The sequence below is a fragment of the Mytilus galloprovincialis genome, chromosome 3, assembly GCF_965363235.1.
Source record: "Mytilus galloprovincialis chromosome 3, xbMytGall1.hap1.1, whole genome shotgun sequence".
Taxonomy (NCBI): domain Eukaryota; kingdom Metazoa; phylum Mollusca; class Bivalvia; order Mytilida; family Mytilidae; genus Mytilus; species Mytilus galloprovincialis.
The window spans coordinates 59,768,719-59,793,222 of record NC_134840.1 but is presented as its reverse complement, the minus strand read 5'-3'; the positions used below and the strand labels follow the sequence as shown (position 1 = coordinate 59,793,222).

The following is a 24,504-nucleotide window of genomic DNA, read 5'->3' as shown; positions in this document are numbered from 1 at the left end:
AAACTAATGGTGATAATTGTACAATTATTGAAATATGATATTTTAATGGTGTTTTTTATAAGTTACATTATAGTATTCCAGGTGTTTGGTATAGATAATAAAGTGGAAAATTATATATATCAATTCCATTAAAAATTATAAAAAAAAATCCTCTTTATATCTCTTGGATAATCTTGACCTGTTTTACAGCTCACCTGGTTCAGAAGGTCATGTAAGGTTTTTCAATAACTTTGCTGGTGTCAACAATCAAACATTAGTTGAGATTATTTGGAATGATGAATGAATCTCAACTAATACCTTTTTTTGAAAGGCAAAGTAATTTCATCATTATTCAAATCCCCAACTGTAACTCTAGTTTCACTTTCTTTTTGAAACATTAAATGTACCTGACTCACTTCTTATTCCTCTGTAAAAGACCTCTCAAATTACACTTAGATAGGAAGTTATCATTTCTTTTTTTCTGTAAGTTTGAATGGACTCCCCCCTAAAACATCTGTAAAAGTCACCACTCCAATTATTTTGATTATTCTTAGACCAGTTTTTTCCTGAAGTTTTAATGGTCTTGTTTTTTAGAAGTATCTGTTTTCTTATTTCTGATGCCTTTGATATTGATAATGTTTTCTTATTTCATCTGTTCTCTATTGCTTTAAAGGCATTATTAAACTGAATTAAGAATATGCAATATATCCCCATAATATATGTTCCAGACAAGATTGTACGATAAATGTCTGTTGAAACATTTGATTCATGAGGTTGACTGAAGCCTCCCAGCAAACTTTTCAAGCTTGGTTCAACAACACCATATCTCTCATAATAATGTAAATTAATCCCATTTTTCCTAAGTTCATGACTATCAGTGCATTATTATTATTACCTAAAGTTGTAGGCAAAACAATAACGGATAAGCCCGCAGCCATAACTTGTATAACTTAAAGAAATAGAAAGTATAGAAATGTGGTAATGTGGCCGTGTTGATTAATGACAAATTACCTAACAAATCATGTCACTACATTATCTTTATCTCCATCCATTAACAGGTGTTTCTCTATTAATATTAATGGAGTACCTCATGTAGAACAAGACAAAAAAAAAGCAAAAAGGCAAAAAAAGTCACAAAGATTTATTGCTTTAATGCTGTCCTTTATAAGAAAAAGTACTGGTGTACTCTAATATCTACATGCATGTTTATACTTACTATAATTCATATTCAGTTTATATTAATTACAAAATTGAGGTCATGTGTACTCATGCAACTTAGAAAGGAATGTCATCATGACCTACATTTCATGCTTGGTTGTCATTAATCAGGTCATAGACTAGAGATCAGTTGAAATACATGAAAACATGTCTACATCAAACCATTGGAAACTTGTCTGCATTTGACTCTGAGGTTTGACTCTTGTATCAGAAAATGCCATGAATATTATGTAGTAATTTGATGGTTTATGATTGCATAATGTCGAGTCAGCAATCAGTTATTTGAATATTTCAATTTAAGTTTTTAATGTGACTTCAAAAGTGTAAAATGTATCTTATTTAGGTAATTTAAGATACCTTTTATGCTTTACCATAAGTAGGCCACTTTGTCCTTATTTCTACACTTAAGGACCATTGTAACTATTGCATACTGGTAGTTAGTTTTGGTCTTCTGAAATTAAATAAGTTTTGATGCTATTCGATTGTAAAAAACAATTTGCATACTAGGAAACCTTCTTTTTTTAACAAACAGGATTTAAATACGATACTATAAATTCCACCCAAACCATATTTATTTATATCTTTATTTTGATTTTATAGCTTGATTGACTTTGATTCAATATCAAAGTCAAAATTTCATAAAAAAAACCCTTTTACAACAGGTAGCAAACAGTTGCTTATTATAAAAAATTATGAAAGTTTAGTATTCTTGATAGATATTTATGATTTTTTTTTAATGACACCACTTTAAAAGATTTAATGGGTATTGATAAAGGCACACTGACTTTATATGGATGTTATTCACTTTACTCAGGAAATATGCATCGTTGACTATTTCGTTGACTATTTCGTTATGATGTGTTTTGATAGTTACATATAAAAAATGAAAGAATTTCAATAAATATTGCACACATCTGTATGATATTAGTCATGGTGTATGCATAGTGCATAAGTTGGCTTATTAAAGAATGTGAGACAGTTAAAAATGAAAATGTGTCGGTACTGGTTCTCATACATAACCGAAATGTACAATTTTGAGTAGAGAAAATCAAGCTTGTTTATGATATAATTATTTGCATTCTTATAAAGTAGACTGCATATACTAAAAGTTATGTGCTAAACATTCAAGCTCTGTATTTATTTTTAAATTTGGGTTGAGGCTTAATAGCTTTACATGTCTATACTATTTGAACTAGGGATTGTGAGAACTGTGTTTCTTTGATCTTGAACCTCTATATAAGCATCGTGAATCAATGAAATTAAAATGACACCTCTCTGTTTTGTCAAAGTCAAATATTGTTTCATTCAAATATACTGTTCAATTATTTATGGTGTTTAAATGAGATTCAATATTTAACCGATTCAATTATTTGCACCTTTAAGTTGGTACCTAACACTACAGGGAGATAACTCTGTAAAATCAGCAGAACGTTTAATGACGTTGTGTTGTTAAGGGAATTTTAAGCATCTCAATGATCAAAATAAGTGTTTGTCAAACTGCTATATAACCAGTGTAAATTTTCTGATCAAACGGTTGGTTCAAATGTTTTGATTTTTTCAAAGTAAATACTGTGTCAAAATTTTATTAAAATTAAACGAGCCAAATTAATTTTAGTGAAAGTGTTGGGTACCACCTTAAAATGAAATAATCATGATTAAATTGTAAAAAGAAAGGTTAATGGCTAGGCTAATGGGCAAAAATCTTTGGTAAAAGTTGTTTGTATAAACTTTTTACCTATGTAAGGTAAATCTGAGGGACGAAGTTTGTAAGACTTGAAATTCAAAGGAAGAGGCGACAATCTTTTTTTGCATCTTTCTGTGTAGATCCTGAATTTGATCATTAACAGGACAAATTAATTGTTTACTCTAGCTTTATAGTCTATAATCATTTAACAACAAACCATCAGGATGCTATTAGCCTCAATTGTGAATACACCATTAATTTGAGAGACATTGTTTGTGTTGCTGGTTTTCTGATTTACATGTGTTCAACCCACATCTCCTTTTATATTTGATATGCCTTATTCAGTGTTAAAGCTTGAAACACAGATGTGATCTTGGAACTTTATGCTGAACCGGTGGAATTAGTAATGAAAAATAGTCTAGTATATATATTCTAAATAAAAAGGATTTTACTCTTAATATATTTATTGACACAAAAAAACACAACATGTTTTTGCCTGAATTTAAAGTAAAATTGATGTTTTTATATTTAGCATTTTTTATTCTAATTAAAGTAAAAAATCTTATTAATTTTTTGGCCCAATGTTCGTGTTAGAATTATACAAGTGACCCTGAGAAGTAATTTGTCCTATGTTAATTGCTGATACATTATGTTAAAGTGGTTTTAAAAAAGTAACTGTTGACATTTTTATAAGAAATCAATAGATTTTTCCTGATAGGAATAGAAAATTGAATTTCTTTTTGAAATTGAGTCTATTTAAATAGTTGCACTGCATAATTGTTGTTCAGCAATTTGAGAAATGAAGCAACTATAGTAATTTACCCAGCGACAATAAACTTGAGACCAGATCCAACATGTGTCTGGGGTTCTTTTTGTGGTTTCGGTTGACTGGACATGTTGAGCATGCAGTAAGATGCTATTATAGGAAAAAGTAGATCACATGTTTGTGTATTGATTTATATGACATAATAACATCTCAGGACAACTAGGTCAGGCATGTGGAAGGAAGGTAAATGAATTATTTTACATCTATATTAATATGTAATGTATTGACAGGTTGTAACGACATCGACAACATTATATTTGACAAGAATGTCCCTTAAGGTACAAGTATGGAGATCTAACCTCAAACACAAAAAGTGAATAAAATGTCACTCAGAGGTCATTTAACACGTTCTTGTGGTTTTTAATTCGAGGTCAATTGATTTGAACAAAAATCAAGTTATTTTATTGAAAATGCTGTTGTGTTTTGTCCCAGAGCATCTATTCATCTTACTGTTCAAGGGGAGATAATTAGCATTCAGCATCCAAAAGTCATGCTTTAACATGTCAATTTGATCAATGAAATGATGAAGATCCTATTTTTAATCTGACAGTAGCAGAGTTACTATGAACACATCACACCTTCAATCAAACATAATTGAATCAGAAATCAGGAACCTGAAAATCAGTGGTTGTCTTTTGTTGATGTGGTTCTGTTCAACTTCATAAGTGTTTCTTGTTTGTCTTTTTTACAGTTTATATTGATTAATATTTATGGTTTTCTTGTTTGAATGGTTATACACTAGATATTTTTTGGGGTGCATAATAGCTTGCTGTTTGGTGTGAGCCAAGGCTCTCTTTTGAAGACTGCACTTTGAGTTAATGGTTAACTTTTATAAATTGTGACTTGGATGGAGAGTCAGTTGTCTCATTTGCACTCATACCACATCTTCTTATATCTATATAAAGAAGTAATCTACTTCACTATATTTTTTTTCTCATTTCTTTGTTTTCTTCCTTAATACATGTAGTGTATATAGTCAGGTAATTTTATGAGTAGGTTTAAATTTTTAGAATATTCATCTCAATGTAAATTTAAACAAAAAATAAATATTGTTGTAATGAATTAATATTTGTTTCTTTTTAAATTTTTAAATTCAGGAACAAAAGCAATGTTATGTTTGTTGTTACAAATTTCTTTTGTAAAACAAATTCTTATGACAAAAAGTACAAGAATTAATATGTATATTACAAGGACAAAAGTCAAAATTAAGCTGCCAGTACACACAACACTCCCACTTAATTAAGCTAATTAAAATTCTTTAACAGAAATAAATACCATTTCACAATATAACCAGATCCCACTATTTTTTTCCAATGCAGGCTCAAACTTGCCGCCTTCTTATTTTACTTGATACTTTGGAAATATACAGTTGAATACATGGAGTCTCATCATTCTTTAGAAACCATGTTAATCAAATGCTTCAAGCATTCCAAGTATAACATACAGTTTTTGGACATAGCTTGTTGAATCATATGAGATTTGTATTTGGATTTCCATACAGTTGATTTCTATGGTTTGTGTGTGTTTTCAATTTCTTTGTGGTTTGTGCACATCTGAGTGACATAGATTCTTTTTAAACAATGAATGAGGAAGGGGAGTATGTGTTATTGAAATGGGAGGAGGAGGAAGAAGAACATTATGTCGACATAGAAGTCTTTATGTCACGCTTAGAGGTGATGTACAAATTAATACTCATTTGAAATAGAATATAATTAGTCTTAGTAGTTGTCGAGATCTACAAATTGCAAACCGGTTTTAGTTTTTGCCCATATTTTACTGCCTTTAATATGAAATCTGGATGAAGAACAGCAATAAAAGTTATGTTCCCCTTTCCTTTGAGTTTTGTCAAGTACATATAGAGATCTTGTGTATGTATGTTTGTAGAATGCACATATTGAATTTTAGAGCTCTTTGGTTCATTATCTGTTCTGTTCAAAACAAATGCTTTAAAAGTTAATTGATTGCTTTTCCTGTTTGCATTATTTATTTATTTGTACTGCATTAGGAGTAAAAGAAAGTACTGGGTTGCTGAAAAACTGATGTAGCAATTTATCTTTATGAGCCAACAATTAATCACTTAAATCTTGCTCAGCATGTCAAAATTAAGTTCAATAAATGGTTCAAATTCATATTTAAATGTCATGTCCTGAATATGTTTAAAAGATCAGGATGGACACTAAAGATCCAATTGATTTTCAATTGAAATTATCATATTTTCTCCTATGTATTGTAGTCCCAAAGAAATCCATTTAAAGTAAATAAATTTGAGTTAATTGGTATAACATGATATAATGATGGTGGCAAATATCAATAACCAGTATTATGTACCATCTTTAACATAGAAAATCTATTATTAAAGCAATTGATTTGCTCAATTATAGTAATCTTTATCATATACAGAAATTGACGTAATGTAATTGTACACGTTGTTTTCATGTCCTGTTTTATGTCAGGTGGAAAATCGTTCTACACAATTTCTTACTTCACATAGAATCTTGATATGTTTGTTCTCTAAAGTTATTCGGTCATGTTTATTGTGGGAAAAATTAAAGTTTTGGATGAAATGGGGAAAAACATAATAGAGTAAGTTGATACAGTAAACTAGGAATAGATTTTATGTTTGCAGTCAATAGTTACAGAAAGTAGTCGGTATATCTAAATGTATAGGGTTTATTACTTATCAAGACTTGCACAAGTTTTCTTTGTGGTTATTCATCCTTGTGGCATATTGCATGTTTATAATGTTTGTTGTTATAAATTTTTAATGCAGAAATGGGTGGATCTAGATTGTAGTGAAAAAAATAACAATGGAAATGAAACAAAAAACTGGTACATATAAAAATAAACCAAACAAATGGCAAGATCTTGCATATTAAATGTCTGACCTTCCAATTTATGTTGTTAAGAAAATGTTTATTTTTTGCTTGTATAAGACTTTTTTCTTTGCAATCTATGATCATTGTGAATTGGTAAAAGAGAATACATTCGTGATATTGAAACAGAGGCGGATTTAGGCGGCCCCCCCCCCCCCTTTTTGGGAAAAAATTTGGTTGCTTATATAGGGAATCACTGAAGCGTGACTGGAGCGGGCCCCCTCTTAGGTCAGTCAGTGGGCCCCCACTTATGAAAATTTCTGGATCCGCCAGTGTGAAATGTTTCAGAAATTATAGGAAAAGCTCAGAATTTTTTTATGCGCAATTCGGTCTAGATTTCTGTTCATGTATCAACAAATTTTGTAAAGGCATCTGTACAATAATAGCCTACATGAAAGCTTTCAGAAAAACAAATGCAACTTAAAAAAGTAACATCATGACATATCAGCAAACTGGAAATTTTAATAAGTTGATTACATTTTATTGGGAGAAAAACATTGATTGTAGATTTCTTTGCTCATTATATTATATAGACTGCAATTTGTTTATATGACCCTTATATGTGTGCTTCCATGCACACATCTAGCAGTGTGGACATTAAGCAAAGAATTGCTTAAATTGAGCCAAAAACTAGGGGTTGTCTTAACCGTGAATGTGGATTTGAGCTTTTGTTCTGTTTTGTCAAGCACATGTAGGGTCTTTGATATATTTTCATTTCCATTGTATGGATAATACTATCATGGTACCAGATTAACATTGTAATAATGTATTTTAAACGCAGGACTTTTATTTTAAGAAAACAAAATTTACCCTCTATATTTTCATATACTTATGGAATGTGCATGTCAAATTGATGTTATTCTAAAAAGACATGTCATATTTTTACCTTAAACTTATAGTAGACTTCATGGCATCAGGTTTGACAAAATATTGAATGATTAATGTATATATAAAGTCAGTTCCTCTCACCCTATACATTCTATATGACAACTTAATAATACTTTGAATCTTTCTTGAATACAAGTACATGCATGAGGCCTTGATTATGTTTATGCTTCTATTTTTGTCTTCACATACTTCAATGACTGTAAGCATATAAGTTTTTTTATATAAAAATGTTTTTCTGTTACAAATCATGATGTATTGTTCTATGTGTACATGTTATGCTGCCCATCAAGGGCCCTTGATTGGAATAATAAAATATTCTATTCTATTGTATTCTATAAGTACCTCAGTTTATTCTGTTTTGCTCAGCATTGTGTTATTTGCTTTATTGGCTATGTCAACAATGTTTCAACTAGTCAATGCCTGTACCATGTAAGGTATTTGTCAGTTGTTTTCCATTCATTTGATGTGTACCAGCTTTTGATTTTGACATTTGATACACGGACTGGAATATTCCTTGGAGTTCTGTATTTTTTTTTATACTTTTTATGGAATACCGAGGTTTTTTTTCAAACTATTGCAATTAAAGCTATAAATTTGTCTTCTTTTTTTACAGAAGGATTTAGAACAGGCTGATAGAATGAGAAGTACAGGAGAGAATTTAATTATGGATGATAACTATGCTGTAGATTCAATACGTCCTAAATGTATCGAGTTACAAAGAATGTGTGATCAGTATAAACAGCTAGTCCGACAAAGACGAGAAATCTTACAGAAATCTAATGATTTACAGGACAGAATTGATAAGGTAAGGTATAGTCACTATAGTGGTTACTTGGAGTTTGTGATAGTCTATTTAGAAATCATATTCCATCTTCCTATTTTATATAGACTCAATTTTAATTTTGAAGCTTGACAGTGATGCAGTGTATGGTTTTAGCAATTTGTCAGAAATCTGTTTTTCCAAACTCTGCATCTATGACTCTGGGTATGCTGAATTTCTGAATATGTAATTGTCAACTTTGCATATTTTTTAGCATTGATTGCAATAACAGGTCTAGGATAAATGTTTCTCAGAAAATGATAAAAAAAAAAATATATAAAAAAATAACTTTTTTATTCTTTGCCTAAATGAAATCAACTTCTCATTAGCAGTGAAATGGCCTTTTTATTATTTTATTCATGCCATAGATAGATATAAGAAGATGTGTGCCAATGAGACAACTCTCCATCCAAGTCTCAATTTATAAAAGTAAATCATTATAGGTCAAAGTACGGCCTTCAACACAGAGCCTTGGCTCACACCAAACAGCATTTTGATATATGACTGTTTGAAAGAGTATCTTGAAAAATTGGCTTGTTTCAGATATACTTTAGGGGTCCTTTTGCCTGAAAAACAAACAAATGTTGAGCTTGCTTTCTAAAAGCAGTGAAAGCTCAAATTGTAATAAAAGTTCAAATTTGGCAACATGAATTAAACATCGTGCTGCTCTTTAAGTTCCCTAAAAGTTCTTTGATCCTGTATTTTTTATTGAAGTCACAAATAAACTCTACTGAAAATTACACTACTAACATGACAAACAAGGCGTTATACGGTCAGTGACTATATATTACAAAAAGTTTATTGGATGGAGATGGATGCAATTTGACCGCCCAAAAAGCAAAGACGCAGTATAAATAACATTACGCAGTTGAATGTCCTGATTTTGTTTGTTTTATCTATGATGTTTTCAAACTAAGGTTAAACCACTATAATGAAATTAATTGTTATCTTTATAGACAATTACACTCAGAAATAATTGCCCCCAGCATATACCTGTATATAAAAGTCCAAAATATAACAGTAAATTTGTGAAGTTAAACACCTACACATGTTATCAAATTTATCACGGAACAGACCTTCTATCATTTATAATTGATAGATATTACCATGCATAATCTAATAATTTAATAATTAACATAATATCACATGGTTACAACATCATGATCATCAACTTAATTTGATCTAAAAACCATAATCCATGTCTGAGAGACAATTGTCTGATAATAATGGGTCAGAAATTCTGTTTAAGTTTGACCAAAGTTCTATACCAATACTATATATGTCAATGAATAGATTTTATTGTAGATAATAGGACAAAAACTTGAATAAAAATAATAGAACTGTAATTTGAGAGGTAATACGATAATGAGGGCTACGATGTATAATATAGTTTATATTGGTTAAGGTATGCCTATAGGATAGGAATTATATTTTAGTTTGTCAGTTAGATAAAGATTTGTTCATTCATTAAGAAGGCACTTATTGTTGTACTAATTCCTTGTAGGTGTTCTATAATGATGTTAATTATTTTAATTATCTGATGTATAAGTAATTTGATGGTTTGCTCCTTAAAAATTTTATCATAGAGTATTTGTCAAAGTGCATTTTAGTTCACTGAAAAGTGTTTAGGCCTTTTATTACAGAATCCAGAGTTAGTACACTAACTGTCAAATAAGGTCTTTCAAATGTTTCGGGAATAAAAACTTAAGGTTCTAATTCTTCTATCTTTTTAATGGTGTATTTTTCACCAGATGATGTGAAAAGATTACAATTACACACTATACCTGCACAAGGGTCCAAAATATAGCTTAATATTTGTAAAATATAATCCTACACAAGTCATCAACCTTCACTCGGAACTGACATTCCATCAGTTTTCTAATGATGTAAAAAAAAATACCAAGTGTTTGACCATTTCCCTTTTATATTAAAAAAAAGTACTCAACACAATTTGCAGTTTAACATGATGATCAATTTTTAATTTCCAGGCAAACAAATGGTGTACAAAAGGTGTAGACATCTTAGCCAATCGACAACCAGAGCAATGTCAGACACATCTACAAGCAGAATCTGCTCTCAAAGAGATAGAGAGTTTTATGGCCAGTGCTAAGGAACTGAAATTGAACAATCCTAAAGAATTTAGACAGTTATTTGAGGGCATGATGACTCCAGATACTAGAGTAAACATTTTATTATATGTTGAATTGAAAAAAAAATAATAGAAATGCTTTAATTTTGATATCAGTGGCTATTTTGATGTTATCCAATAGTTTAAATGCTGAACTGAAAATTAATGCTATGAAAGAGGAAATTTAAAAATTAATTTTAAACTGAGATACTACTTACTATCTTATATTTCGTGCTTTATAAAAAAAGGGTTTTATATGGGGAAAGTTGATGATTTTGAAATAGAATTACACCTAGCAACTGAGTATGACTAAACTAGTATTAATGACATTGGCTTGTCAACATATACTTAGTACTCATGCTGCTTAAATGTGCAACAGAAACGTTATGTCAACACTGTAAGACACAGACGTAGGTTACTAAATCTAGCACAATATGTCAATCTTAAGATATGCCCTAGTTGAGGGTTTTAAAACTGCCTTAACACATATTGTGTACTTTCTAGGTTGCTGTACAGAAAGTACTAAAGAGAATAGAAGATGTTACAGGGATGTGTGCCAAGAGGAAGGAGGCATTATTAAGAGTAGTAAGACAGGTTCATCCTGCTCCAAAACATCCACCACCAGAACCTGATCCTTTACGGAATAGTCGTAGACCTAATAATATTTATGAAAAGTCTGCAAGGGTGAGTACTGGTTTAGTGTTTTTAGATATAAGAAGATGTGGTATGAATGGCAATGAGACAACTCTCCATTTAAATGAGAGTTTTGGTTGTGTTTTTTCAAATCTTTTTCATCTTATAGGGTCAAACCTGTCTGAGACTGGCATCTCTGTATATATATTTCATTGACAAAGCTTGTAAAATGGATTTTTTTTTATTAAGTAAAGGACATTACTATATATACAAATTTATAAGTGACTAGTAATTTTAGAATGGACTTAATATTCAATTTAGATAAAATTGTTATTTGCCCTAAATATTTATTTATCTAATTATGTCACTGAATTTATTATGGATTTAAATTAACTAATAAATTGGAAACTTGTTATTTTTGTCCTAAAACTGTAATCTTTAATAAAAACAAATGACTGTAATACTATTAAATATATAGTAGTTTGTTGTATACTTATACCTAAGGCAGTATTAACCATCAAGTGTAAACCTTTGACTTAGGATCAGGAGTTGCCCTTACTACAAATATACCCATAAGAAAAATACAGAGTAAAAGTAGTAAATGATTCAGCAACAAATGTATAGGCTTTTTGTCTGCAAATTTCAAGTTCAATTAGTTATGATATGCGCGGCATAGTAAAATCAGTGCCCAGCACGTTATCATCAGTATGTTGATGGAGTGCTGAATTATAAAGAAGAAGAAGAAGAAAAAGAAGAAGAAGATAGTACATTTGTACATGTCCAATTTGACATTAAGACTTCTGCCATAAATGAAGCTAACTACCAAACAGAAAAGACAGGAAAATAAGCATCTATACTTGTACTGCAAACAGAGTCCTGACACCTAATAGTCCATCATATCTATTAGAAATATTACCTTTAATCACTTTTATAAAATTTATTTGAAAACATCAATTATTAACTGAGACAGGCAGGTGTATTTATTATTTCATGGCTTTCTGAAATTAAATTGTCTCTTTACCAGTAAATTTCTTTTATTATCAGGTACGGACAGACGTGTATCCTCCACACCAACAATATATTTCAAATAGCGTAGGAAATATTTCTGACACTAGTAGTGAGAAAACGAGGAGTTCCTGTTCTTCAATGTCGACAACGGTGTCTTCAGTGTCATCATTATCAGAAAATGATTGTCTGTTGGCCAAACGAAGGTATGTTGTCTTTAAAAATCTAACTTTAAGTTGTTTGCTTACTTATTAAAAACCGATAAAGAAATCTGTATGTAAATATTGGTTGAAAACCATATTGAAATCTTATCAGAAAGAATATGTTGATGGCAAAAATATATCTTTACCTCAAAATTAAGTAATAAGTGTTTACATGGTGTCTTGTAAAGTGGCATATAATTTGTGTGAGGGCATCATTATAGGTCATTCTCTGGGATACACAGGCATTCTGTACTTAGGTTTAGGCTCTTTGAACTGACTGTAAATAAAAAGTTGAAGCGAGGATTAAACTGTTTGTAACACAACATGGTACATAGTTGTATCCTAGCATTTTGATGTGGACAAAACTAAGATTAGTTTCTGTCAAACTCTGTTTGAAATATGAAATTTAGAATTTGGTTATAATAGAAAAGGTACACAATGACCATCCTTAATTGTCCTTTTGTTTCATGACAATTTGTACTTGCTCAGGTCACCAAGACAGTAGATCATAGAGAATAAGTGTAATGGGGGTGGGGGGATGTAGTAATTGCTTTCATAGAATGGAACTCCTCATATGCATGTTGGACATACCCAAGCAAGATCAAAACAGACTGTACTATTATTGCAGTTCTTCATCTTGAGAATACAAATGTAACAGTTAGATAATGTTGATGCTATAATACAAATTCAAAGTTCATTTAAGCTGGAAGCTTTGTTATGTAATGGCCAAAGCCTTGTAAGCCTATATGATTTGGTGTTGGGTTAAAAATTATCATATATCTCATGTTTTACGGTCATCGATTATCAATGAAATCTGCATCTATTTATGTATTATATATAAATGAGGAAAAAATTCCAACCAAAGGGATTTATTATGTAAATAAATTTTGAATATTGATTTGTAGACAGCTGTTACTAGATAAAATAGTTATTTTATTTACAGACATGTGTTGAATGAACTTATCGAAACAGAAAAGACATATGTTGCCCAGTTAGAAGATATTGTGCAGGTATGAAAAAAATTCAATCTACCATAGACCAATGATAATTTGAATTCAAAATTTAAGATCGATAAGCATTCCTTTTTAACGATATCAATCAAAGTTGAGCTTAATAAACAATCTTTTTATGGGATTTTATGAATAAAGTCTTTTGAAATTTTATAGCGTAGTAATTCATCTTATGAAAAGGTAATTAAAAGCAATAAATATGCATGAACTGTTTTAAGTTTTGAAAGTTAAATATCCGACAATGAATTTTATGTAAACAACCTAGACAGTTTTCAAAATGAAAAGTTAGATTACTGTATCTTTATTATAATTTACTATCTTAAGATACACCTGTTGTGATAGGTAAAAGATATAAGCACAGGTGAGAGAACCAGGTAACCTCTGATAACAAAGTTTTAACAGGAAATTCTATAATTTACATAAGCTACCTGATAAATTAAACGGATGCCGATTTAACTGATCCCCTACAATTTTATTAAATTTATAGACATTTGGTATTCTGAACTTTATTTTTGTATTGGGTTATCTTTGGCTTATCTTAATCAATCCTTTCAAATTCATCTTAAGAATGTCTATGAGTTCAATGCATGTAAGGAATGATTCTATATTAAGACCAATCTTTTGTTTCAATTCCACTTTAGTTGCAGATTCTTGCGTAAAAAGCTTAATTCTAAAATCTGGACAACTGTATAATAAAAAATGCTTTTTTTATTAGACAAAGTTACGAACAGTTAACCCATATAAGAATTATAGGTAATAGAGGATCAAATCCTTTTTTCCTCCCTTCATTCCCTCTTCCACAACAACATACTAAAATGTAAAATCATAAGTATTTATTCTTTTATTGCAAGAAATCAACTTCCTATTTGAATATATACTGTGAAATGTTTTTGTGGGTAATCATTTTCTTTGATTGATGAAAAAATTGTAATTTAATGGCTTCTTGATTTCAGGGTTTTACCAATTCTGAATGAACCTTCAGAAGACTCAGTTGAATACTTTTAATTCATTATTAATAAACCTTAACCAATATATGATATAAAAGATCATTCCACTTTTATTTTTAGGGATATTTCCAACAAATGGATAACCCAGCATTCAGAAATATGATACCAGAACAGTTAATTGGCAAGAAAGATGTCTTGTTTGGAAATTTAGAGCAAATTTTTGATTTCCATAGAAAGTAAGTTGTTATAAATTTTATATCATATTTTCACCTGCAAAATCAAAGAGATATTTGCTACTTCCACAACTTCAGTTAGCATTTAAGAGTAACAGCAAACACTAGTTGGCTCAGAGAAGAAATAAATTACCAGATAGGGTAACAAGTCATCCCATTTACGATTACCTTGTGAGCATTTACTTTTAAAATCATACTAAGCATGGACTGTACAAAAATTTAAGCATGGCTATGGTATATAGATTGATAAACTAAGATTTCATTACAATTTTGTTTAAAGCAAATTAGGGAAAGGCACTGTACCAAGAACTTTCAGGTCATGATGTCATAGACCTGTAACTTTACTCCAAGCATCAATAAAACTTTGGTAGAACTCCATAAGAAAGGATTTGAAAACCTCCAAACTCAATATGAATGACGTTATTATTAAATGTAACTATTTTAAATCTTTTTCAGTGTATTTTTACATGAGTTGGAAAACTGCCGAGATGCACCAGCAAAAGTAGGGAAATGCTTTGCTAATAGGGTAAGTCAAAGGAATTAATTTTAGAGTGGATTGATAAGTAACACTATGGAATAAAACAGTTGAAATAAAAAAAAATAAAACATTCAAAAAACAAACCATTTGTCAACTGCCTGTACTTAACAGTTTTTTTAGGACATTCTGTATATCAATTTAAAAGTCTTGGAAAAAAGTATACCAATACACAACATAGTTAAACACAGAATTATTTAATTTTATACAGTATCAATAAATATACCTCCAAGAATGGTGTCGTTTAATGGAGTTAATATGAATGATTGAATTTTTTTATTTTCTTTCTAACATTGAACATCTTAAGTTATATTATGTCACTGTATCTTTTAGAAAGAAGAATTTCACTTATATAGTATTTACTGCCAAAATAAACACAGGTCTGAAGAACTACGCAATACCATTGGTGATCAGAATCCATTCTTTATGGTAAGTAGTCTAAGGGAGACAATTTAGGAAAAATATTGTAAATTGTGACAAGGGAGATAATTATAAAACATCATAACTATTTTACCATGGAATTTTTTTTTATCATTTTCTACAGATATTTCTTTGGCTTATTTTTTATTACAATTTTATGAATAAATTTGTATTTTTATTTAATTGATTTGGTTTTTTTGCTTGTTTACAGGAATGTCAAAAAAGATTAGGGCATAAGTTACCATTAGGGGCATATTTACTGAAACCTGTACAAAGAATCACAAAATACCAGTTATTACTTAAGGTAAGTTAAACACATTTTTTCACTATTTATTTATATGTTAACCCAATAGATTTAAAGTGGACTTTTAAATTTTATTTTAAAATTTTCTAATGATTTCGTCAAATAGGTGTTTGAATAAATACAAGTAGAATTTGCTGTTCAGCAATCTATAGTCCTTTATCTCATATTTTTTATTTAGGAAATGTTACGGTTTACTGACCATGACCAAGCTTGTGCGACACAGTTACAGGAGGCTTTAGATTGTATGTTAGCTGTTGTACGATATGTCAATGACAGTCTACATCAAGTCTCAATTGTTAATTTTCCGGTAAGTTTTATTTAGTGAACACATTTAAAGTACTAATGAAAAAAAAAAATATTTAAATCTAATTTTTAACCTGTGAACCATTATCATGAAATTTTTTTTAATCTTTCTTTTTCCTATAAAAAGTGAAGTTGATAGTTATTTGATGCCATTTCTATAGTAAAATTTAGAACTGTTATATGTCAATAATATTATAGTTAAAGTAGCACAAGAACCAAGATAACTTATTCAAGAAAACGTGTCTAATCTGAACCCTGCATAAATTGGAAACCAGAATTAGTGGAACTTACAAACAATTTGACCTGTTCCAATCAAACATATGTCTAATGTCTACAAAATGTGCAGTATCACAGAGGCTCAATTTAGAGAAGATATATTTATATATTTGTTTTTTCCTATTCTTACTTATTTGTATAGAAGTGCAATTGTCGTCTTTTCCTATATTTTTTCGAAATTCAACAATGAAGAGTTACCAGGTAATAAGTAGAACTTTGAATTAGTCTTGCATGTGATATTTATCAGGATCTTATGGGATTTTGAATGATAATGTTTATCTTTTTCCATTTTCAGGGTAATATTTCTGACCAGGGTAGATTACTCATGCAGGGCAGCTTTTGCGTTTTTACAGAACATCACAGAGGAAGAATTAAGGATCTTAGATTTAAACCAATGCATCGACATGTGTTCTTATATGAAAAATCCATATTACTGTGTAAAAAGAAAGAAGAATCTCCGACGGGTGTGGATAAAGGAGTTTATGTTTTTAAGAATCTCTTACAGGTAATTTTTTATCAGAATTTTATGCAGATTTATTCAATTATAAGCAATTTAGATGCAAGCCTTGTTAGCACTTTAAATCAAGCTTAAAAGAGCTTCATGCTTATACCCATGTACTGTGTCACTTACTTCTCCATTGATTGTAACATACAAGATTGGCAATCAACATTTATTATTTATAGTAAATATTCATATAAAAAGGAAATAGAATGATACTGAAATTTGATTGATAGTGTTAATTAAATTTTGAAAAATTACTTAATGTTTACCATTTATCTATGGTACCTTGTGTCTCAAAATGGTAACAAGTTTTCATAAGGTATGAAAGTTTGTAACATCACATGGCATATGTTTCAATCTGTCAATATACTGTGAAAATAAAGATTATTAACAAGATTGCTTAACAGATATAGGCCTTACAGAGACAATTACCAATTGATGAAAGATTTTTATTATTTAACAATATTCAGAAGCCGACAAAACCTATTTTATATTTAACAGTTGATGATGAAATTTATTTAAAGAATGACTGTAATTTTTTTTTTTTTTTTGTCTATGAAGAAATAACATCAAAAATGTGGTGCACACTGAATAACCCACGTAGCAGTTATTTTAAAGTGTGCATCACATTATTTACGTTATTTCGAATATTACAGTCATTTCTTATAAATTAATTCTAAATTCCATTTTAAACCGGAGTAAACCATAAAAAAACGTTGATGACGTCAGGGTCACATGACAAAATTATGTCTATGAGCTGATAAACATAACAATGTCAGCCAATCAGAGGAAACATTACATCCAAAATTAAATTATATACCTGTGATTTCATAAACAGTCATATGTATCAGGTTCAGTAATTCAAGATCTAAATCAATTTTACCAATAGTTAAGTACAGATATATAATGTAATAATTTATATTTGTAGATGGTCCAGGTTGGTTTAACAGAAAATGTTAAGGGAGATAAGAAGAGGTTTGAGTTATGGTTGAGGGGCAGAGAAGAAGTCTATATAATACAGGTTAGTTGTTAAGATAACGCTTCTTTGCTTCATTTTGATTGTTGTTCAATTCAATTATGGAGAAAAAAAAATGAAAAGCATTTGATGTAACCATTCTTTGGGATGATGAAAAATACACAATGTGTAGTATTGTCAACTTCTATTGCAGTCTTATTAATGTGTACCAAATGTTTTAAGCGTTTGATATTAATGTTGAAAGACAAAAAAAATCTTCTTCTTTAAATCAAACCCTTAAGAATAGAATTGTTGAATTGCATATCTTATATTTCATTTCAGGCACCCAATATGAATTGTAAAGACATGTGGGTAAAAGAAATCAAAAGAGTACTTATGAGTCAGTTTGACAAACTGAAAGGTAAGCAGTATGATTATACCAAAGACATATTTTCCCGCTGGATTCTCATATAAGCAGTTATTGAATGAATGGTTATATCTTTTAAAAAATAATAATTTCATTGTTCCAAGTGAACTTTAATAAAAAATAAAAATGGTACTTGTATTGCATATGCTCTCACCATTTCATATTTTATTTGTTTAGTACATTTTAGTAACTTTGTTCTATTCTGAACTTTAAACAATCTTATTTTCTATAACTATCAAATAGAATAAAAATGAAATTTTCTAGATATTTTAAGATATAAAATATATTGTTCTTGAAAATTATCAAATTACAATGATTTTAAATGTACAAATTTAAAGGAAATGAAACTCAAATAATACTTATTAAACAGAAAATGACTTTTAACATCATAACATTTCTTTGTAGTCACACAAAAGACCTTGAGACAGTCTCAAGAAAATCTTGTATCGATCACAGATCAGGAAACAAAATACTCAAAGTAAGTATATAAATATATCTACTGATAATATACCTTTTGATACCATAAACACCATTTTCTATAGATTGGTATCAATGAACTCATATAATAGTAGCATGCAAATGCAAATAGTAAGATGATTCTGGGTTTTGAATTTTCAAACATTAGCGCTTCTAGCTTCACTGAAAAAACACTAATTGTCATAATACACATTTGTTGCAGGAAATTGGTGCTGTTAACATTATTTCAACTGTTGAGACCATTTTTTTATCTCCTGGTTTTGATTCAACATTTTACTTTTCAATCATTCTTATTTCTCATATTTCTGTTTCAGTAGTAACTTAGTAGATAATTGGAGAAATCAACATCTATTGAATAACAACACATCAACATTGCCTGTAGGGATAGAAATGAGATCTCCTGAATCTCCGACCCCTGGTAACCATGATGGGGCGTGGTCAGACGAAGAATATACAAGTAGTAATCCTGATGAAGAAAGTATAGGGGAACCACACTCACCTTCATCTCATAATGATGTAAGTAGTATGTCAATAATAAGGGTCATAATTTTATAACTCTGGTCTGTAACTACTAGGGGGTGTTTAACGACCATGACCACATGTGAGGGTCTTGCAAAGTTATTCTGTAGCTTTAATTTATTAAAAGGTCTTATATAATTTGCTATATGGTATGGTTTTTTCTCATTGACATTGCTGGAGGTTGTACAATGACCTATAGTTGTTAACTTTAAGTCATTTGGTCTCCAGTGGAGAGTTGTCTCATTTAAATTATACTTCATCTTCATATTTTATATTTAGCAATTTTACCTACAGTCTTTCTGTTAAAATAGATAGGTAAATTATAAAATATATTTTATGAATTTTTTAGTATAAATTTTCATAATTTTTTTTTTACATTCGTAAATACATTTGTAAAATATTTTTTTTATTAAGTTGTAATGCATGTTACCCTAAATGTAAAACAAGCAACATGCATTTCAACAGTCTTTACAGTGAGTGTATTTTTTACTTTTCAGAGATACAAAGCACTAGGAGATTTCCATACCAGTAATCAGTCAGAACTATCATTTAGAGAAGGAGATCTCATTGAAGTAGTACGAGCAGGCTCTAATGGTTGGTGGTTTGCTAAACACCTCACTACACACAAGGAGGGCTGGGCTCCATCTAACTACTTAGAACCAATACCTAGATCGAATTCACAGTTCTCTGTCTCAAGTATAGGTTAGTATACACTCCCCTTATTTAATAACATTTTTTTTTCAAGTATAGGCTTGTAGTTATCCCCCTTTGCTTAAATAATCAAGCTTTAATTTTGTACTCCATCATTTCAGTTCATTACAAGTAAATCATCTAAAATTTCAGATTTTTAAATCTTTTATTGAAATACATCATTTTTGCAGCCTGTCTATAGCAAACTACATGGACTACATATATGTGTTCTGTTCCTTAATAGTTAAGTAACTGAGGAAAGAAATGGTCTCTTCCAGAATTGGTTGAGATAATTCTCTGTTGCCCTTTGAGTTTTTACAGAAGGGATTATTTTCAAAGATTTTTTCACTTCTGGCTGTTTTTCCATCACCATTGCTATTGTAAACCTAAATTCCTCCAAATTTATTTATTGTTGTATCCTCCCTATAGGTACCCCATTCAGACAACAAATGTTGTGGTCACCAGAGGTATAACTTATATTTTGTGTAATCACTCAATTGCATGGTGTGTATTTTTTGTAATTTATAGCAATACATGTATTTGAATTTCAAAATCTCAAATTTTTATTTCATTTGTGACTACACTATATCAATTTATTATTTATGGCACATTTGCTTCTAAATATGAAGTGTAAATTTTCCTACTCACTGTAACATTGTAGTGTCTACAGTAAATAGGCAATGATAAAGGAGAAGATATAGAAATATATTCATTAAAGAAGACATATATTAGGCCAAACCATCTGGAACAAGACTAAAATATCAGCCATTGCCTTTTGTTTAATATTTTACGATAAAATCAACTGCTTCAGTTTATTTTTTTTACATCAATATTTTTGTCATTGTTTTAAATATCTATAAACATTATAAACCAATTAAATACTTAATAAAAACACAATTTTAATAAGTATTCAACTAAATTTTTCTCAGATACACTTTGTTGATTATTTTTGTTTAGTTTAAAACCTCTTTGATGTCATATACTTCTTTGTCTTCTGTGGTATTATTTAGTACACTTTTATTTAGTTTCCATAGAGTATATCAGTCTGTATATAATTGTTTTTATTATCACCGGCCTAACATCTATAATCCATTAATATGAACTTTAAATTGAATCAATATACAAAAGAACAATTGATTTTTAGTTAGAAATCTTAGTGTAATGCTTATAGAAGATATGTCTAACTACCAAAGCATGTTGTTTGAATTAGTACTATTTAATGAAAATATGTTACATTTTTAATGGTAATTCACAGCATGCCTGTAATATAGTGCCACACTGACATAGTTAATAACATTATAAAGAAAATAGAAGATATTTTTTACAAATTATGTGGGAAATATAGTTTCAAGTAATTTTGCTGTGCAGTAAAGCATATATTAACAAGTCATGTGTAAACCTTTCTTACTTATAACTTTCTGATTAATCAATTCTATAGTCTAACTCTCCCACAATGTCGTTTTTGATATTTTACAATGACAGCTTTTATTCTATAGTTGTCAACAAGTACTTTAGTTGTGCCTCAGTTAAATTAGATATTGAATATCCATATATGAAATTAACAAAATATCTATATGATGAAGATGTTTATAGCCAATATCTTGCACATTACAAACCAATTATAATAAAACAGACCTTTTCTATTTTGCTGAATTTGAAATATTTATTGACATTTCTATGGTAGGACATAAGAACTATAACCACATTTCTATTTAAATTTCTTAATGTTTATTATTTTAATAATATTTTTCTCATTTCAGGATCCCCCGACTACAGTACGAGCAAGTCTAGTTTGAATAGTGGGAAGAACAGTACAGCAAGTCCCATAAATTATGAGACTACAATTTGAAGAGTTGCCTCCCCTAACAAGGAATTTCTCCACATTCTAGTCCAGATATTTGTGATATGTTAATGTTTAGAAAGTGCAATTGTTATGAAGAATGTTAACTGTTGATATTTATAAAATTTAATAATGACTTATTGTGAAATTTCGTTCTTCTTCTGATTGTCCCTTGGAATACCAGTTCTTCGTAGTGCTACATGCAGTTGTTAACTTTTTTGTGGACTTTCTTCTATTTCAGTATGACGAAAAAAGTTCTTCAAGTTTTTATATAGCTATTTATATTAACTTTTTGCAAAATTTCTATGCATATTTGTAAATTTCTAATGTGATCTAACTTATTTAACTTCAGAATGGCTGTGATCATGTTTAATTGCATGATATTTTTATAAAAGAGATATTATATTGTGCTAATACAATACTTTTGTATTGGAATAATGTCCAATTGGTGAAGCAAAAACTAAGTGATTATATCACTGTCAGGTGATAATTCTATATTGAAAATATTAAAAAACTAAAACAGAGCAGAAACTACCAAAAAACACTAATACATCATTTGGATACAGATAGTTTAATAAGCAATTTAAAATTTATTTATTTTTAACATATACCATACTAACTTGACTCTTTCCATACAAAAAAAACAACATTTCAACCTAAAAATGTCTGTGACATAAAGTCAGTGTATTTGTGTAAAGTTATTGTATAAGAATCTTAAAGCTAGTTGCCTATCTGCACTGTATTAGTTTCTGAAAAATGTGACTTAATTTGTATCAAATAAATAATATGAAATGCATAACACTTTAAAGTTGTTCATTATAATCAAATAATTTGTTTGAATATTGTGGAATTGTTAATGTTATGACAATGGTTGTGAAAGCGTATTAAATGTACATGGGAGTAATAAAACATGGTTAAATCTATTGCATCAATCAAATAACAAGCGGAGTTATGTTCCCCCCCCCCCCCCTCCCACATTTACTGGAAAGAGAATTCTTTTGTGGAACTTGTTTTAGTTGTTTTACATTTATTTTTGATAAGTCATTAAATCATGTTTAATACCTAAAACTGTTTAAACTGACATGATATGTTATTCTTTTGTGTAAATCTACATTTGATATTTTACTCCTTTTTCCTCCTTTTGAACTGAGCAGAACGGATTTCAAGTTGATTTAGAACAAATGAATGAATTATTCTTGTATGGACGTATTGTTGAAAAGTAAAGTTATAATGTGAAGGGTAGTGACTCTTTGTATACTTTATTTTCTTTTGTGAAGTATATATTTGTTACTGTAAGTTATTTATTTTTATTGTTTACTATAGATATATAATATGAAATGTTACAGTCTCTGTTGAATATGTACTAAATGCGAATAAAAATATCTAAGCTATTACTTGTTCATTGTTTAAAATTGTTCATGATGCTCAGTCTTTAGATTATATGTTGTGTTTTGTGAAATGTTGTTTGTTTTTGGTAGTTGTCATTGCCAGTTTGTTTTGGACTGGGGAGTTTGAATATCTTTTGCCTTTCTTTTTACACAACAGGTGCTGCCACATGTGGAGCAAGATCTGCTTACCTTTCTTGAGCTTATGAGATCATCATCTGATGAGGTTTGTGTTGGTTAGTCTTTTCTATTTTGTGTTTTTTGTTTTGTTTTTGTTGTGACACAACTATCCATGAAAATAAAGACAGAAATGTGAACAATTGTATATAACTGTAGAACTTTTAACAATGAGTTAACCCAAATCATATATGATAAACGTTCAATCAAAATTTCATCACTTTTACATGATGACTTTAAAACTGTTATGACAATACTTTTATTTTCTTTAATAGATATTCTGTTATTTTGTCCAAAATATGATCAAAGGGTTTTTATTTAATGGTTTCATAGTGCAAGTGAAAATGAAAAACAAGCATTTTATTGGGTAATTACTTTTTTGCAGTATACAATGTTTGTTTTATTGTCATTAATACAACAAACGACCTCAATGTGTTTATTTTCAAGTTGCAGTTTGTCCAAATATTCGAAAAAGCTATTATCACCAGGAATACATATATTATTTTGAAGTAAAAGCTATTTCACTAAAACTTATTTGTAAAACATAGGACACATTTAAACCAATCAAATCATATCAATTTAAATTTGGATCACTACATTCCTCCTTTGAATAAGGAGACAACAGTTATAAGATGGAATAAAACTCATTATAAATTTGACGGAAATTCATTTTGAATTATTACAGTGGATGTTTTTTTTTATAAGTTTCTTAGATTATCTCTTATTAAACCAACTTTGAGAGAAAATGTCTATAAATGAATAACTTTTATATTGCACTCAAAAGACAATAATATAAGGATTGTTGCAATACTTTCATCTTAAAGTTCGTGTTTTTATCGTCTTGAATATACGTGGAATATTTGTCACTAGACATTAAGCAAACAAAAATTACCCTATCAATCTTGGAATTTCAAAAAGAATCAGACTAGCGTCTTTATAATTTCTGATGATCAGAAAAAGGAAACGGATAGTGGTCCCTGAATGTGACATACACGTTTGCCTTAACGTATCAATGAAAGTTCCTAAACGAGTTCTTGCCTCCTCTTACCACGCTTTTTCTGAATGGTTGAGTATCCAACGGATCCCATTGGCGGATTCAGGGTGGGGAAGGGGGGGGGGGTGGTAGTTGAAACCCCCTTTTTGGCCGATCAATGCATTTGAACGGGGACACATAGTTGGAACATCCCCTTTGTCCTGGGTTGGGAAACCCCGCTTTTTAAATGGCTGGATCCATAGTTTTCTAGGCA

The 24,504-nt window shown here is 29.7% G+C and overlaps 1 protein-coding gene across 7 annotated transcripts in view; it reads left to right on the top strand.

Moving 5' to 3' along the window:
* The window catches only part of LOC143068492 (guanine nucleotide exchange factor DBS-like), a 60,096-nt gene extending 37,010 nt beyond the window's left edge, over window positions 1-23,086 (top strand). For 4 of the 7 annotated variants that reach the window (XM_076242593.1, XM_076242594.1, XM_076242588.1 and 1 more), the window contains exons 10-26: window positions 8,082-8,273; window positions 10,277-10,468; window positions 10,921-11,100; window positions 12,094-12,260; window positions 13,201-13,267; window positions 14,335-14,450; window positions 14,904-14,973; window positions 15,316-15,411; window positions 15,614-15,706; window positions 15,885-16,013; window positions 16,581-16,790; window positions 17,716-17,808; window positions 18,085-18,163; window positions 18,575-18,647; window positions 18,961-19,162; window positions 19,663-19,867; window positions 21,616-23,086. In XM_076242593.1, coding sequence (XP_076098708.1) covers window positions 8,082-8,273; window positions 10,277-10,468; window positions 10,921-11,100; window positions 12,094-12,260; window positions 13,201-13,267; window positions 14,335-14,450; window positions 14,904-14,973; window positions 15,316-15,411; window positions 15,614-15,706; window positions 15,885-16,013; window positions 16,581-16,790; window positions 17,716-17,808; window positions 18,085-18,163; window positions 18,575-18,647; window positions 18,961-19,162; window positions 19,663-19,867; window positions 21,616-21,704 — 2,253 coding nt within the window. In that variant the 3' untranslated portion in view covers window positions 21,705-23,086. Of the gene's footprint in view, window positions 1-8,081; window positions 8,274-10,276; window positions 10,469-10,920; window positions 11,101-12,093; window positions 12,261-13,200; window positions 13,268-14,334; window positions 14,451-14,903; window positions 14,974-15,315; window positions 15,412-15,613; window positions 15,707-15,884; window positions 16,014-16,580; window positions 16,791-17,715; window positions 17,809-18,084; window positions 18,164-18,574; window positions 18,648-18,960; window positions 19,163-19,662; window positions 19,868-20,284; window positions 20,360-21,615 lie in introns of all 7 variants that reach the window. The other 3 variants (XM_076242590.1, XM_076242591.1, XM_076242589.1) reach the window with 3 other exon arrangements.
* The last annotated feature ends 1,418 nt before the right edge of the window (window positions 23,087-24,504 follow it).